The sequence below is a fragment of the Seriola lalandi genome, unplaced genomic scaffold (genome assembly GCF_002814215.2).
Source record: "Seriola lalandi dorsalis isolate HSWRI2012SDOR001 ecotype SW California unplaced genomic scaffold, Sedor1 jcf7180002054574, whole genome shotgun sequence".
Lineage (NCBI taxonomy): Eukaryota > Metazoa > Chordata > Actinopteri > Carangiformes > Carangidae > Seriola > Seriola lalandi.
The window spans coordinates 395607-413205 of NW_019525127.1; the positions used below are offsets into that span (position 1 = coordinate 395607).

Consider the following 17599-nt stretch of genomic DNA (forward strand, 5'->3'; position numbering starts at 1 on the left):
ACTAATTATCAGTGTTGTTGACAATATCTACTCCTGAATAATAATTTCATTTTTTTCTTATCTTGTGCATTAATATTAATCTTACACGGATACAGAAATACATCTTTAACATTTATATAATTCTTAACTAAACTGAATCTTTCTGAAAAACATTACAGTAGATGTTTTTATCATATAATTTCCCTATAGATTAGATTTTTGTTCCATACACTGCATAGAGGCCTTGTTGTATTTCCCCCGACATGCTCACCACCATCCCTACTAAAATACCAACGTTCTGCATCGTGACAAAACAGGTATATTGTGACTGTGACTTGTTTAAAACAGCCATCCATCGGTATGTTATTTCTCACATAGGAACACACGGCAGTCGTGATTTTGCACATAACAACTGTCCAGAGGAATAAACAGCCTTGAGCATTTTGTGAAAAGCCTTCATAATACCTGACATACCATTTTTTCCCCATGATTGTAGGGATGCTATTCGTTCGTTCCTCACACATGAAGACATAATGTAGCAGGCAACGATTTGCACAGAACGACTGCCGTCCTCTTCTGACAAAAAAAATAGGCAATCTAGAACATTCTGTAAAAAGCTTTTAAGTAGGACATAATACCTGAGGTAGTTTACGTTATGTAAGAGATAATACCAGGCAGGTTGTAATGTTATTTCTAATACCCTCTTTCCTCCATTCCATTAGCTGATTTCAATGCCCATATTCATGCAAATTTCAATCACATTTGAAATTGAATTTGTGTGGAGAACTTTGGTTACAGAAATAAAACGAGTTCAAAGCTCTTTGACTGTTGTTACAATTCAAAACTATCGCATTAATTTAGAACATAGGGTTGGGTGATGTTACCCACACTCAGATCGTCCTATTGTCATTCTGTGAAAGTGCCAATACCCGACACTCTCTCTCTGTCGCTCTTTCTCAGTGTGAACACAACCACAGTACCATGATAAATACATCAATCAAAATCAGCAGGGGGAAGTGCTTAGAAACAGCTTTTTATGGCTTTTAGTTCTCTCTCTCTCTCTCTCTCTTGTTGACTGTCCTTCATGTCCTGTTAGGGCTAAAAGTTCTATTCACAACCATGAAAAGCAGCTGCTAAGAAACTGAACTAAGTCACGTGTTCTGTTTGTCTGTCTATTGATCTCCTCCATTCTGTTTAATCACAACGCAGCACCTACACACAGCAAACAGCCCCTCAAACGACGTGTGTGTGTGTGTGTGTGTGTGTCAGTGTTGCAAGCATCGGTTATATGAGAGGGATGTTGAAATTAAACTATGGCAGGGAAAATAAAATGTAATATTAATATAATATTACTACTACTAATAATAATATGTTAATAAATTAATGGGTACACAAGCTAACTTTTGTCACGACATTGGCAAAGGAACAAGCTACTGAAGCTCGCTCTCAACATGGTCAATCACCCAGAGCATCGACTATCGGCACAACCCTACTAGAACGGCAGGAATACTCTCACTGTTACTAGAAATGAATCCATAACTTCCAGCCAGGAGAGAATTATTAACTATTATAATAACTCTGCTGAGCCTCTGAAGCCTCAGTACTGTTATGGACTGCACTTATTTAGTGCTTTTCTAGTCTTATTGACCACTCATGGGGTTTATAATGGAAGCCACATCCACTCATTCACACACACACTGATACAACACCTTTTCCCAACGAATATGTACTATTTTTTTTATTTTTTTTTACCATTCTACGCACATTCACACACTGATGATGCAGTATCTTGCCGAAGGACACTTTGAAATGCGGACTGCAGGAGCCGGGAATCAAACCACCGACGTTCCGATTAGTGGACAACCAGCTCTACCTCCTGAGCCACAACCAATCTTGAGTACCTTGATTGAAATACTGTCACAAAATGTACTTAAACTACAGCGATTATGATTTGTGAAGTAAATGTGCACAAACTGCTTGTGTTGAGTTCAACTCGGGTTCATTTGATCAGCTGTTTTGACAGCGCTGACCTCTGAGGCAACAAAGAGCCACAGAGTCCAAACTGGACAAAGCAATTTCAGCTTATTAGTTGTGTGGCACCATTCACTTTTGTTTAACTTCCTCTGTTGATGTTTAAACTGCTCCACAAAAGAGGCATGCTAACAAGGTTTCTAAATGACCATCAGCAAGCTCATTAGTTCAGAGAGCTGTATTTACCTTCGTCAATAACTCTTCACTGGATGAAATGATGCACAATCCTGAGGACAAAATGCTTGGGAGAGTAAAGCACGGAGAAACTAGAAAGCTTGGATAGCTCTTGTGACTGACTAGCACTAGCCTGGCTGGCTAATGTGTTTGCAGTCGCCAATTATCCTAGCAAGTGCTCACCGAACCTCTCGAACCAAATATTTTGCAAAGACACTTTCTACATTACTAAAAAACAACTGGACACCTACCAGCCAATCAACGTCAAGAATTCTCACTGGCAATACTATGAAGCCAAATATGTTTGTGTATGTGTTAGTGTGTCTGTATACCTGAGTACATATCCTCGTAGGACTCCGTTGAGTTGGGGTTCTGGTGGAGGCTGCCACTGGACCATGATGGACTGGTTTGTCCGCCCACTGGCCACAATATTCTTCGGAGGAGCACTGGGTGCCTCCTCTCGTAGCATTAATCTAGCACACACACACACACGCACACACACACACAAACACACAGAGAAAGAGGAAGAGAGAACAAGAGAGAAAAATGATTTTGATTAAGCTTATTAGTAGTCATGTAATGAGAATATCAGTGTTGCTGAAGAAGTGTGAGCACTGAATTAGTCATTTTCACCTGGCATCCAACATCACTTACATGGACAGTTTGCACAGGAGCAGTATATTAGGTAACTCGGCTAAAAAGGAATTTTATAGCAATTCTCCTCCCGAAGTCACTGGAGAGATTCATGGGACAGAGCTGCAACTTATTATAGAGAATCATCTCAAAGCTTAAGCAGCTCTGATGAATTCTTACTGAATTCTGTGCTCATCTCTCTCATCCCTTGTTCTCCCGGTGCATCACGCAATTTCATTTAAAACATTTGTGTTTCATCTCTGGCTATATTGTTCATTTATTTCAAACAAACCAATGCTGCTGCTGCTGCTGCTGATGGAAACGTTTAACGCATCACTTCCAGTGCACCAGAGGATTTCTCCTGGGAATGACGGAGCTGAGACTGGGTGGTTAAAACAACAAAATGTAGAAGCGTTTGTGAACTCTGTGCGATTTGGATCACTATTGTGTTTGACTCACTGGCAGCAGAGAACAAGAAAAGTGTATTTACTGTCTCTATGTCGCAGATAACTTTTTATATTCAGTTTTATTTCTGCTACTTTTAAGTTGGTGTTTTCTTACTTACGTTTCATTTCTTCTCCAGCAATCTTTTGTCTGGACAGTTTCTATGTCAACGTCAACCCGACTACAATCGCCCCAGTAGAGTAGTCCAGCTACACAATTTGACAGCAGTAGTTTAATCACTATTAGAATGTAGTAGAAGTAGAGAATGAGCAAAGAGCTCGTCTTTTATTTCCAGTGGGACAGTATGATCCGTCACCCTCTCTGCCCTCTTCCCCCCGTCTTCTGTCTCTCCGAACCTTTTCCCCATCTTTCCTTTGACATTTTGAACTACCTCTTAATTTTTTTTCTCCCCCATCTGCAAACTTTCACCTTTCATCCATCTTACCCTTTTGGCCTCAATTATTTCATCCTTCTATCATTTACTCATCTGCTTCCCCCTTCCTCTACTTTCTAACCCCCACCGCACCCCCCACCCACCCGTGATTAAAGCTCAAAGCCCTCTCATGGTTGGTAAAGCACACAGGCTGAGCTGGTCAGCCTCTGGCTTTACTGTAAGCAGCTCAACTAATGTAATCAGAGCCATATGTGCTCACACACACACACACACACACACACACACACACACACACACACAAATAACACACCAAACAAATTTCTCCCAGCTTAAGACAGACTGCTACATCCGATGGTCTTTTCCCTTCCATGGATTATGTCTGGAGATTTACATTACCTTTCTCTCCGACCCCCCTCACTTCGCCTCTGCGCCACATCTCTTCCTGAATGATTCTCTATAAGCTATTGAGCCATTAGCCATGGTATGGCTCTCTGTATTTGTGCGTCTGAATCTGTATGTGCCTATAAATGTGTGGGCACATCTATATGCGTGTGTTTGTGTGAAAGTAGGGGTGTGAAAGCTGTTAGCTACAGACTTGTGCAGGCGGATGTATAGCACAGGCCAGTGGTTTTACAGCTATGCTTTACTTCCATTAGGCTAGGCACTGTCAGACAGCAGCCGGTGCTGCAGTCCTAGACATCTACACACATTCACACATACATAGGCTAATGGGCTTTGTGTGAATGAGATGGACATTACTGTAGCCGTCTGGAAATGGGGTATATATAATCCTCAACTATGCCACTGCTACTGACAGAAACTGATGATGCACATTAATGCACGTACACAAGCTCACGCTACATAAACGCCCACAAACACATACAGTACATACAGTACAGAGGCAGTCAGTCACTGTTTGACTGCAAATAAAACACACACACAAATGCACACTGACACACTTTTACTCGACAGCAGAAACTCCTTGTGAATTGCCTTAATTCCCCTCCCAACCATTTATGAGTAAATATTTCATACAGTGGGTTCAGCATGAGGACATCAACTTCACACAGGAGATTAAATATACAAACCCCAAACCCACCCACCCACTTACACACCACTTCACATCCAGCTACAAAAATTCATACTTACAGCCATTTATGTACTATACAATAACATTGTCTGAACACTGCGACACACTTTCTCTGTCCCTTGTTATCAAGCAAAAGAGGACATTTTCTACAGGAGATGTACATCTTTGAGAGTGTCAGTGCAAGTGTGTACATGTGTGTGCGTGTGTGGTGGTTTTGTGAGTCCCTGTGCTGTGGGAATTAGTAAAAGTTTCTATCTGTGTCATTCTCCACAGTTTAGTGCCCACTGGCTTTCTCACTAAATCCACGTACACACCGACTCTTAAATTTAACGGTGTTGCCGGGATGTTAAGTCTGCATGTATTCAAACAGGATGGTAAAAATTTAGGTCCAGCAGGAGTGAAAAATAGAACGATATGAAGAGAGTGCAATGGAAAGAAAAAAGGAAGAGAGAGAGAGAGAGAGAGAGAGAGAAACCAGATGTGATGTGACTGGTTACAACCAGCTGGATAGATGAGCTTATTTTCCTCTTGTCTGACACTTTAAGTCTTGTCTCCTTTAAATGTTGTGCTGTTTTGCCGGAGGTTAAAAGCTGCACAAATGGAGGAGGCTGACACACTAAAGAGACTCTGTCTGGGAAATAGAGAAACTTTGTGCATATTCTCAAAATGACTCAAAAGCAGCTGCAGCACACGTTTGCTATTGTATATCTGCTTCAATACAGAATATATTTGTAGTCACATTACCTGATCAGTCACTGATATTTTACTTTACTGCATACCAGCACAAACGCTTCAAAACAACTCAGATCTGACACTAGATAGGCTGTCATTACTGCCGTAGACTGGTGTGCAGATACATTCAAAATTACAGGTTTAAAAGAAAAACGTATTTTTCATGTAAAAACATAAATCACGCAGTTTTTGACAACAGTGGCTGACTGCAATAATTCACTTATAATGGTTTTTACCATATTTACTGTACGTCCTCTCCTGCCTGCTCCCAAAGCAAATGATACAATAGCAGCTTTACCTGCTCCCATCTGTGTATGCACATGATTATATGTACGGTGTGCAGAGTCACTAATGACCTGCATCAAAACAAGAGGTCCATCAGTTTATCGGTTTGGCTTTCACAAACAATGAGTAATCGATGGATGTAAGTGCCAGTTACAGCTGATTACCCTCTGTGTTGCTGATAATAAACAACAATATTCTTTCACAAGTTGGCTCTCTGTGATTCCTAGTTGATCTTTTCTCGTGTAAGCTTAATGTGGAGGTGTCGCCCGGAAAGTGTCCATGCATCAACATTGCCACCATCATGTAGACATTTCACAGTGGTAAGCCGTTACTTTTTTGTTAAAATCAGTGGATATCTAACATACTTATGTTTCACGTCACCTGACGTTGTCTGATGACTGTTTCTGTGACGCTTTTCGCCATGTTAGCCGTGTAGATGGCAAGTTGCTCCACCACAAGACTCAAATGTTCCCGGAGCTATTAGATGGACTGCCATGAAATTTTGTTCAGACATTCACGGTCCCTACAGGATGAATCCTAACAACACTGGTGATCCCCTTACATTTCTACTCGCGCCGCCATGTGATTTTTTGTGAAAAGTATCAACAAATATTACATATTATATATAATAATCATGAAGTTTGGTACAGATATCTGTGTCTCCCTCAGGATGAACTGTAAGATCTTTGGAGATCTTTTACTTTTCATCTAGCGTCATAATTAGGTCAAATACTGAATTAGTCCAGTGCTTTAGTTCATGACTAAAATTTTTTTTTACTTTTGGGTTCTGTAAAGCTATCATATTGACCTCCAATAACCTTACTCCATCATTATAAAAAGCTAAAGCTAATGTGTCTTAGAAAGCATCACATTGGTCTTATTCTTGTCTTATTTTGACACAGGTTTTTGTTCTATGATGTTTGTAGGTTTTTTTATATCTAAAAATGTAATAGTAATGTCCTGTAAGTTTTACAGCTTTTGTTTCTCTGCAGGCCAACTAACAGTGAAAAGATTACACTTACATATTTCATTTAAAGCATTTGTAAATGTCAAATTTATATATTTATGTGTCAATGCTTACATTGTAGGTTATCTGTGGGATCTGCCCAGGTACAAGTGGGACTAAGCTGATGTCCTCCTCTGCAAAAATGTTTGTAGTGGCTACACAGCATATGTGGACACAGAAGGAACTGTGATCACAAGAAGTGACTGAGCCTTTATTGTATTTTCTGCCACATTCTCTGTGAGTTTCGAAAGCAAATACAACATTTTTGCAAACAATGATCTTTTCCTTATGTGGCAGAGCCTTTCTCTGTGTTCTCGGTGTCTTGATGTTTCTGCTCTATAGTCTTAAGTAAATAAATCACTCAATATGCTATAAGCAAATTTAGCATAGCTGGAGCCACAGTTAAACACAGATATACAAATTACATGTTGGAAAGCAAAGGCCAAATCTCCTGTAAATCTTAAATCCACTAAGGCATTAATTGTTACACTTACATGCACATTAGACGTGTTTATGCTTCTTCAGTACGTGTGTATGACAGTATTTTATCTTACACCTCGAGTTATATTCTGATGTGTTCTGGTTCTGGGCCCAGAGTTCAAGCCATTAATGCATAATCTGTCTTTCCTCTGTTAATGCTTCCTCTTTAAAGATGGTAATGGTGTGAGTGTAGGTTATGCATGAGTAAATCTCTGTGTGTGTGACACTCCAGATGGTATAATTAGATTAATGGAAAGAGTTTCTGCATTTAGAGATAATGTTTTTCAGCTGTGATCACATTCATATACTCAAAGTGGATGTCCATCTCTCAGGACACTTTTTTCCTCGCAATACAGCGCCCATGTGAATTCCATTGAATAAAGGGCAATGAGAAAGGAAAGGCTGGGGGGCAATGCGAACAAGAAATAAATGTATGCATTAATGCTGTTATGATAAAGATCCTAATCAGGACAAGAACAGAAAGGGAGCGTGCAGAAGCAGCTGGACGTTGAAACTTTAATAAGGGCTTTTTGTCATCAATATTACAAGCTTCTTCTTCACTCGCTGTTCCCTTCCCTCACTCTGTCCACATTACTGCATTTTGTCATCCTTCTGATTTGGCACTCCAAACTTCTGCAGGACATTTTTACCCTGCCTTGCTCTCTCTCCCTTGGCATCTGCAACTAATCATGTGCGTGTCTTATCCAGGCAAACGTCCAGCAGATGAGAAGCAAAGTGCGCCCGGTTACGTACGAAACAAACACCGAAAAAGAAAGGCATCCATCTGGTGTGATACACTGACCAGTGATGACTTGTCTTACTGCCAGTCATTCATTTGGAGAGGATCAATCCAATCTATTCTCCAGGGCCTCTAACAACCAACCTTGGACTGGAGACTAGGTGGCAGAATGGCTATTGGACACAAACAATACACTGGTGCATGCAGAAGAAGAGTAATGACAGAAAATAAGAAGCATTCAAACACTTTGAATACGAGGAGAACAGAGGAGAGAAAGATAGAGTGCAGGGAAAACTAGGGTAGAGAATAGAAGAACTGCAATGTGAGGAGACGGAAACTGAAAGGAGACTGTAATCTGAGGTGTGTGTGTGTATGTGTGATGGCAGCGTCCACAGCTGCTGTTGTTGCTGAGAGGCTATTTGGCAGAACTACAACTGGCATCTGCTTACGGTCAGTCTCTTCAGCCAGACAAAACCATGTTTTGTGTGCGCGTGTGTGTGTGTGTGTGTATGTGGGTGTCTACTTTACAATGCATCGCCACATCTGTTGTATTGTGCATGAGTGTCAGAGATTTGGTGTATGTGTGTATTCAGGGGCAAACTTGTTAAGAGGCCCGCCACACCTCCAACCCTCTTTCACTCTATCCAGTTCCATCAGTGCTAAGGCATCATAATTACCCCCATTAGTGTTTTCTCTTGGGATAAACATGCAACCAGACTCACACACACACACACACACACTGACACACACAAACATAAAACATCTGCACAGCAATTTATTTACTTTTCAGGCCAAATCACACTCCCTTTTACACACACACTTGCACATACAGACACGCAGAACCGTTAATTTCATCATTTTTGCTGCTTAGTTCACTATGTGCATTGAAAGGAGACTGGCAGAGAATTACACACACACACACACACACACACACACAGACCCACACACACACACACACAGACATATACACACACAAACACATAGACATCTACAGCATGGATGTGATGAATATAAATTGCTCATTGAAAAGGAAATGGATTCTAAACAATAAGGACTGCTCCCTTCATCCTCGCCTTGTTAGAATCCATCCCTGTTTCATCCCCATTCTGAATCCCATATTCCTATTCATCCTCATGATAACATACACACTATCAGACACACACACACACACACACACAGACACAGACACACACACACACAGACACAAACACATTCACACACTTAGATTCACAAATTAGAGTGTGTGCGGGTGCATACACTATGCCTTTTGACTGTAGAAAGGTTTCAGTTTATTCATTCCCAGTTTGTGTAAGGCAGTGTGACCAAGTCTATTACACAGAGATGGAACAGGGTAAAAAAAACTCTATTTCACACAAATCATAGCATGTTCTTCATAAAAAATGGGTTTCATGCTCTTTTAGAAAACATCAGTGAAACAGTAGTGTGGCCTCACAAGAAGTATTGTGAAGTATGAGTTTAACAAAGCTGGTAGTGATGCCTTTAAGTGACTGATTCGTGTCAGAGAATGCGCGCTTACCTCTGCGTCTCGGCGCTGTACTGACCCCTGCCCACTTGATTGACAGCACAAAGTCTGAACTGATAGGTCCTGGCAGGTGTGAGTCCGCCCACTGATACCTCAGTCACCGCAGGATCGACCTCTGATAGGTAAACCTTCCATGGAGAGTCTAGACAGAAGACACGAAGATTAGGGGCTGATAATATCTAGCTGAGGCAGGACAAGCAGAAAGAGTCAGGACCCATGAATCAAAAGTAAAGAGCAGGAGGAGCAGATAAAAGAAGCAAGGAAGGACGGTAGAAATGAAGGGTGGTGAGCTGAAGGGAATTAAATAGCATAGGATGCAACATGAAAGAAAGTTTAGGGGGAAGAGGGGGATTAATAAAGAAGCACAGATGCTGCTCTATACCGTTGCCAGCTTATCTTTCTCCTCAAGATACCACAGACAGTTACACTATTATCACTGCACCAGCCACATGTCTATGTGTGTAATAGGGAGGGATACTGTGTGTGTGCCATTTTAAGCGAGCTCACCGAGTGTATTACAGCTATTGTCAGATATGAAAATACACTGCATTTATAGCGGGCCAAAAAAAAAAAATCTAATACACAACATGCACACACACAAAATGGGTAATCAGTGTGCACAAAACTCTCATCCATTCCTCACTGTCTGGGTTCAGACTTTGCTAAAATCAATGTTTAGGCTCTCAGTATTCCTCGTCTTCCTCTTTATCTCACCCCTGTTTTGTCCCTCGCCACATTTACTCCCGTCTCTCTCATGATAATGCATCATTTTTCCACCATTTTGGCATATTTCTGTAGATGCTACAGGAACAGCTGTTGGAATGGCGACAGCAGAATACTTGAAGCCACATTCATGCTGCCTCCATAAAAGTTATCAGAATGAAGATTACTTCAAATGTCAAACTACATTAACATTTGACATTTGTCCATCAGTCCAGCTCCAAAAGTCATGTTCCGAGTGCTTGGCTCTGCATGTAATGTTCACCAAACCGTCCGCCCCCTTAGCTCAGAGCAGGAGTAAAAGCGGCTCTACAGCCATCTCCCTCCAGTCTGTTTCTCCTGTCACTCTATCCCTCAGTCCCTCTCTCATCTTTCTCTCTCTCCCTGGGTTTCTCTTTTGACAGAGAGCCAGCCTGCTGTTAAAACATCTGTGGTAAAGAGAGGGAGAGACAGAGAGAAATAACAGAGAGAGAGAAAGAGAGTAAGGGAGGGAAAGAAAGAGTTTATTTATAGGGAACCTGGATGAACATTTAATTTACGCAGCAACACCATTCTCCATATGTCGGCCTCTTGTAAATGAGTGTGTGTCAGAGCCTGGTAGACAGCAAGTGAACAGCTGTTTGCCACTCAGGGACTATAAAGAATGCCTGGACACACACACGCACACGCACAGGCACACGCACACGCACACGCACGTACTGTTCTCGGATAGCTCCAGCAGGTAGTAGAGCAGAGGGGAGTTCCCATCAAAGGGGCGTAGCCAGGACAGGAGGACGGAGCGGGAGTCAGAGTCGTTGAGACGAGCTGTCAGGGAGCGAGGAGAGTGCGGCAGCTCACTGAACACAACAAAGACAAGAAAACATCACATATACTGTGAATTTAACAGATATTTGCTGCTGCTGATTTAATTAAACCAAGTCTTCAGAGGAATAGATCAGCATTTTGGGAAACTGGATATGAAGCTCTAGCCTGCTGTTGGTTGGCTAAACTTAGCACTAAGACAGGAAATGGGAGAAAACAGCTGGGTTAGCTCTGTCCACTCAAAAGTAACAAAATCTGCCTCCCAGAGTCTCTAAAGCTCATTAAGTGACAAGTTGTGTTGCTGTTGTCGACTTCACATCATATGGGATGGATGGTAAAAATAGATTCCCATGGTAACATCTTGCAGTCGTTAAAGTTATTGGACAACTGAAGACGACTGTATGATTACAGAGCTGGTTGTATGAAAGTTAAAAATACGATGTGTTCACAGAATAACACAATATCCATTAAATTTGGGTTTTAGGATTACACTCAACGATGGACATAGTCCCGGTTATAATTATGACTCATAATTACGATATCCTCAATAATCCACATAACCCACAACTTGTCATTTTTTCACTCTGATTTTTTATGGATTAAATAAACAAGATATACATCTACTTTTAGAAGTGGATTTTGTTGCCTAAAACTGTGCAAAGTGACAGCTTGCAGTAGCTACACATTTACTGTGCAGACATGAAGCGAGAGAGTGAATGAACATATTTCCCAACATGTGAAACAATTTCATCAAAACCATTTATGGATTTGTGTCTCATTCACAAGTCTGTGACACAATGCCAAGACTGTCAGATATGTGTGGTAGAATAATGTTGGCTCCGACACCCAGGTTGGCTCTTGGGTCTCGTACAGAATCAGTCCCTGTGGGCTGTATCTTTTAATTATGGCTGTGGTTTGCATGTTTTTATGGTGATATGTTTTTTTCTGTACATGCGCTGCACCAATACAAATGTATCATGATGACGTCAATTAGAAAGAAAGTCTCCAGACATTTGTCCATCCCCTCTGGAGGTTTGTGTGTCCCTGCCATGATTATAGCAAAGAAAGCAACACAGATGTATTAATGAAGGCAATAAAGCTTATCCAAATTATTTGATAATACTGATTTTATTATCATCATAATTCCCTTTAAAAACAGTTGGTTTGAATTAGAAGGAAGGGGAAGCAGATCTCAGTGTCCCTCTGTGTAAAGTCTATAACAGGAGTAAGTATATCAACAGAGCACGTAAAAGAACAAAATAAATATATTTACACTCAAAGCATGATGAAAGACATGGTCCCATACGCGCAAACCAGAGGCATCACATATTCATAATTCCATTAATTATTACTAAACAATCATGGACGTGTGAATACCCTGTCCAAGGGGTCTCCTCTGACAGACTGCAGGCTTTAATTAATTTCAGTCAAAAGAGTTAAAAATGTTTCGGTTTTTGTTTTTGCTTGTGAATGGCTTTACGTTTTAATATTCAAGTGGGTATCAAGTTAGAAACTGAGGGAAACACAGAGGGAGAGTGAGAGACTTGAATGAGGAGTAAGACATAATGTTAGAGCGGGAAGGGAGAGCAGCACACACAAGGGGAAGAAGCAAAGGATGGCGGTGAATGAGGCACAGAGAGAGAGAGAGAGAGAGAGAGAGAGAGAGAGAGAGCAAGTGGAAATGAGAATGATGTTTTCTTTTCTGAGCTGACATGATCGTATTAATTAATGGATGAGCTTAGAGAATGTTAGAGCAACTACCTTCACACAGCCCACACAAATTACACACACACACACACACACACACACACACACGCACGCACACACACACACACACACGAACGCACACATACGCACTCACAAACACATGAATCGGTCTTGCGGGAGTTGAACCAATAACCTGCTGGTAATTAGTCTGTCTCCTCAGCCGCCCGCGTCTGTTAGCCTTTATGACCCATTGATACTGAGCTAACGAGAATGTCAGTCACACGCATACACACCCACACACACAGTCGTACAGAAATCCCTGCGTTCCCCACATGTTTTCACAGAGCCATAAACAGAGATCCTCTCCCCTCCCTCTGAGTTTGACACGTGTAACCTCTTGTCTTTCTATAATTCAAAAGGATGTGGACTCATGTTTTATCTCTCTCTTACCCTGCAATTGTATTAATATATCATAAGTGCCTTTTATAAATATATTATACAAGTGCCTATTAATATATAAAGGCCGCTACCTGACAGCCTTCTCTCATAGTGGCCCTAATGAGGCTGTGTTGGTCGGAGAGTGGAACAGGCTTGAAATATGTGTGGCATGTTTTAATCTGAGCTTCAGGAATGCGTGCTCATACTAGACACACGAAACAGTACACGTTTTTGTATGTGTTCACACAAAACCATATGAATGGACACATGCATACAAACACACTGTACGCAGAGTGTAGTACAGGGTAGCTCATAGCATCCTCATACCTTACAGTTTTAATGGGTTTGATATGTACTTGGTTTAGAGAGTGTCTGGCCCCTTATAGATCACGGTTATTATTAGAAACATGCAATCATATCATTAGGCAACACTGAAATAAGATGACAGTAATACTTTCTTCATGTGTGCTGCTTTTCCTAAATTATGTTCCGTGAACCCAATCATGTTTTCTGTTTTTTCTATGCTCGGCCCCGAAGCGTCCTCCCTGCCAATCATATCTGCAATTTGAATCACCCAGATTGCTAGTTAAGGATCAACTGTTTTCCCGCTTGATTGCTGCACAAAAAGTCAGAGTCGTTGTTTGTGTCTAATCACGAGGAAGAAAGCTATTCACACTTTGTTTATTTGGATTAACGCCTGTTCTGTATTTCACCATATACTTACGTAACTACCATATAAATACTGAGAAAATCTAAAATGAGGCAATTTTCTGAAAAAAAAAACAACAAACCCTAAAAAACTGGATTATGTATAGAAGATCATGCTCTTTTTTTCCAAAATATTTTCTGCTTTTTCTTTGCATTTTCTGCTGCTGAAAGTTATATGAGAATATTTGACATCACTATACAACAGGGGACTCCACTGTATGTTTGTTAAATATGAAGCTAGGCAGCCAGTAGTTGGTTATCTTAGCTTAGCATAAAGACTGGAAACAGGGGGAAACAGCTAGCGTGGCTCTGTCCAAAGGTAACAAAATCCAGAATCAATTAACATCTCGTTAGTTTAATCTGTACAACAACTGAAGACTAAAAATCACAAATTGTGTTGTGTTTTTTTGCATATGTGTCAAAGTGAAACAACACAACCAGAAATTACAGTGGGTGGCATGATTCTCTGAACTCACATGACTTCGAGGCGTGCAGAGCGAGAATCGTTGCCAGCCTGTGATGTCACAGTGCAGGTGTAATCCCCAATGTCACCTGACCATGTCTGGCCAATAGTGAGAGAGCCCTGGCGCACAGAAACACGTCCCCCACTGGTTGGAAAGACCAGCACACCACCACGATCCCATTTAAAGCTGCAACAGAGAGAGTATACATGCACTCTATACTGTATGTATTTATACCGTATGAAAAATAAAGAATCAGGTGTGATGTAATAATCACAACAAACTAATAAACAGGTACCTGATGTTGACTCTGGCGTCATGTGTAGCGTTACAGTCCAGAATAGCAGTGGTTCCTTTGATAACACGCTGGTCTGTTGGAGGCACAGAAATGACTGTACGACCTGCAGAACACCAAAGAGAGAGAGAGAAGGATGGAGAGAGTGAAGCGGAGGAGGTGCAGTGACACAGGTGGGATGAGTCCAGAGGTTGAAATTAAATTTGCTTAGTATTCTCCTCTTGTATTAACACGACACACAGACTCAATCATAATGTGTTTAAAAGTATGCTGCTCCAGAATAATCCAACATATTTAATAAGGTTCATATATGTCAAAAAAAAAAATAAATCAGCCAATCAATACGTTTACCAGGTAATCAATCATCCTCTTACTTGGCCAATCACTATTGCACCAGCCCACTGCATCAATAACCAATCACACCGCTGTTCTCTAATGCGATTGGACGGCTACGGACAAATTAGTGTTCCATGTCTGTTTTAGTCTGTTTGGCAAATGTATATTGAGCAGTTTAATGTATTCTTGTTTGTGACTGTAGTGTGTAGCATAGGTGTCTTACTCCACACAGTGAGCGTGGCAGTGGCATTGATGGCTCCCTCTGAGTTGGAGGCGATGCAGGTGTATTCTCCTGAATCCTGGAAGCTGACTGGTTGAATCTGCAAACCGCCTGACTGCAGCAGTGTGAACCTGGGAACCTGGACAGAGCCGCTGGCTAAGACCTGCAATCCTACAGAGAGAGAGAGAAAGAAAACAATAAAATAGCCCTGAGGGGAGGGGAAATAATTAAGTCATTAAGCACATTTTTAATTACAAACACATTATGTGAGTGTGTCTGGGTATATGTCAGTGTGTATGCTCAATGAGCAACAGAGTGTGTGTGGTTTGTTACCTTTCCTCCAGGTGATGGCTGGTTTTGGAGCTCCGCTCGTCTGGCAGGTAAATGAGGCTGTGTTGCCATCAGTTACAGTTCGGTCGGATGGGGGGAATGTAAATGTGGGGGCCACACCTGAAACACAGAATGAGAGCATGAGAGGAAAGAAGACAGGGAGGTGGCTGCTGAGAGGAGAATGGTGGGAAAAAGAGTGGACTATGAGTGAAGCTTAATGTCAAAGAGAAAACAGAAGAATGGAAAGGGAGAGGATGACAGTGTTGATCTAAACACAAATGCTTTCTCTGTGATCAATAGAGGCTTTATTCATTACCTGGGGCTCCGTGCGTGTGCATTAATGTGGAAGGTGGTGGTGGGGAATCTCCAGGGGGACATTTAATTATAATCAAACGCTCACTAAACAGAACCTAACTCTGCAGAGACAAATATAACTATACATACAGACTGACACCAGCTGCAAACCATCAAATCAAGGCAGAACATTTAACTGACATTGACTTTCACTTGAATTCAAAAAGCAAACTGATATTTTGTTTTAGGTTGAGCTATGATTGGCTGTTACTTTAATATCAAGAAGAACTAAACAGCACAACAGGCTCCAGATTTTCAAATGAAAGCTGAAAATGACTGCTGACACTTTGACATGGTCTGCAATGCATATCAGCAGCAAATGTCTGCATGTACCTGTATGGTAGGTAAATAAAGTGGGGTGGAAAGAACAATAAAGCTGACAGGACTTGGTGTTTATTCAGTTAGTCAGTCTAGCTACTTTGGTAATTCACACTCGAAAACTGTTTTAAGTTGTCAAAGCAAAAGGCCAACAAGGTTAAGGAAAAACACTTTAAGTATTTCCTGCTTATCTCTGTCTTATTTGAAAGGTAACTGGATATTTTGAGACTATTTCTGACTTTTTAGATACTACAAGATCAATTGAAATGATAAATTAGAGACTATTCGATAACAATTTTGAACTGCAGCCCTAAATAAACAATTACAGCATATATAAACTAATATGAAAGACAATGGCACAGACAAATAAACGAGGTGAATAAGGAGTTCAGATAAGTGAGAAACAAAGTAAAGGGCAAAGGTAATAGTGGCATCCGACGGGGAAGAAATCAGCGAAAATAAGAAGGGATTTAAGAGCATAAGCAATGCTACTGTAGGTGTGTGTATGAAAGATTGCATGTTTGTCAGAAAAACTCACTGGAGACAAGAAGCTGTGTGTGCGTCTGGGTTTCTCCTGCAGCGTTGCGAGCAAAGCACTGGAATATTCCTCCGTCTCCTGGCTGCACCCTGCGCACCGTCAGCCCGGTTGCTGTGGTGACCTTGTAGCGAGGGTTGGCCAGTTTGGAAAGAGGCACTGTGTCCTTATACCACTCTATCCTGGGCTGGGGCACGCCTACACATGTGCACAGGGAAAACAAACACACAGAAGGAGAAAATTTTCAATTTCCTTAATAACAAGCCACTCTGCTCTGACCTCACTGCTGAGCAAATTGCTCCAACTCCCACTAAAACAGCCACACACACTCTTTTTGCCAATCTTTCTTCACTGTTATCCACTCTCTCCCTATAAATATGCATGCAGGCATAATGACTGCTAATAATATATTGATCGGAGGGTGTGGGTGGTGGCGAAAGGGTGGCAGAAAGGGCCAAAAAACATTCTGAATAAAATATGTGATAAATATGTGGTAAAGAGCAGCACACCTACAGTATCAGCTCCCACCTGTCTGACAGACATGCCAGATATGACAGGCAGGGGGCTCATGCAATTACTCCGTCTCAACACTCCACGCTGGTGTGTGTGTGTGTGTGTGTGTGTGTGTGTGTGTGTGTGTGCGAGATGAATTCCACAGTTTTTCTCAATCTGTTGGTGTCAAGCTTTCACAGACATGCGTGAAGTATTTTTCACCCCCTCCATGTCTTGCTCACTGTCACTCTACACTCTATCTCTCTTTCCTCCTTCCCTTGTTCCTCCTCCCTGCCTCCATCCCTCTCTCCATACCCTCAGGCCTCTGCTATTTAATTACACTGCCACTGTATC

At 41.4% G+C, this 17599-nt stretch overlaps 1 protein-coding gene across 1 annotated transcript in view; it reads right to left on the reverse strand.

Annotated features, from left to right (window-relative positions):
* LOC111663304 (protein sidekick-1) overlaps positions 1–17599 on the reverse strand; it is a 219891-nt gene that overhangs the window by 54923 nt on the left and 147369 nt on the right. Inside the window, exons 10-17 of the mRNA XM_023417470.2 lie at positions 16757–16951; positions 15550–15666; positions 15220–15387; positions 14664–14766; positions 14381–14554; positions 10950–11086; positions 9525–9672; positions 2517–2657 (exon numbers count right to left, since the gene is read on the reverse strand). Coding sequence (XP_023273238.1) covers positions 2517–2657; positions 9525–9672; positions 10950–11086; positions 14381–14554; positions 14664–14766; positions 15220–15387; positions 15550–15666; positions 16757–16951 — 1183 coding nt within the window. The remainder of the gene's footprint in view (positions 1–2516; positions 2658–9524; positions 9673–10949; positions 11087–14380; positions 14555–14663; positions 14767–15219; positions 15388–15549; positions 15667–16756; positions 16952–17599) is intronic.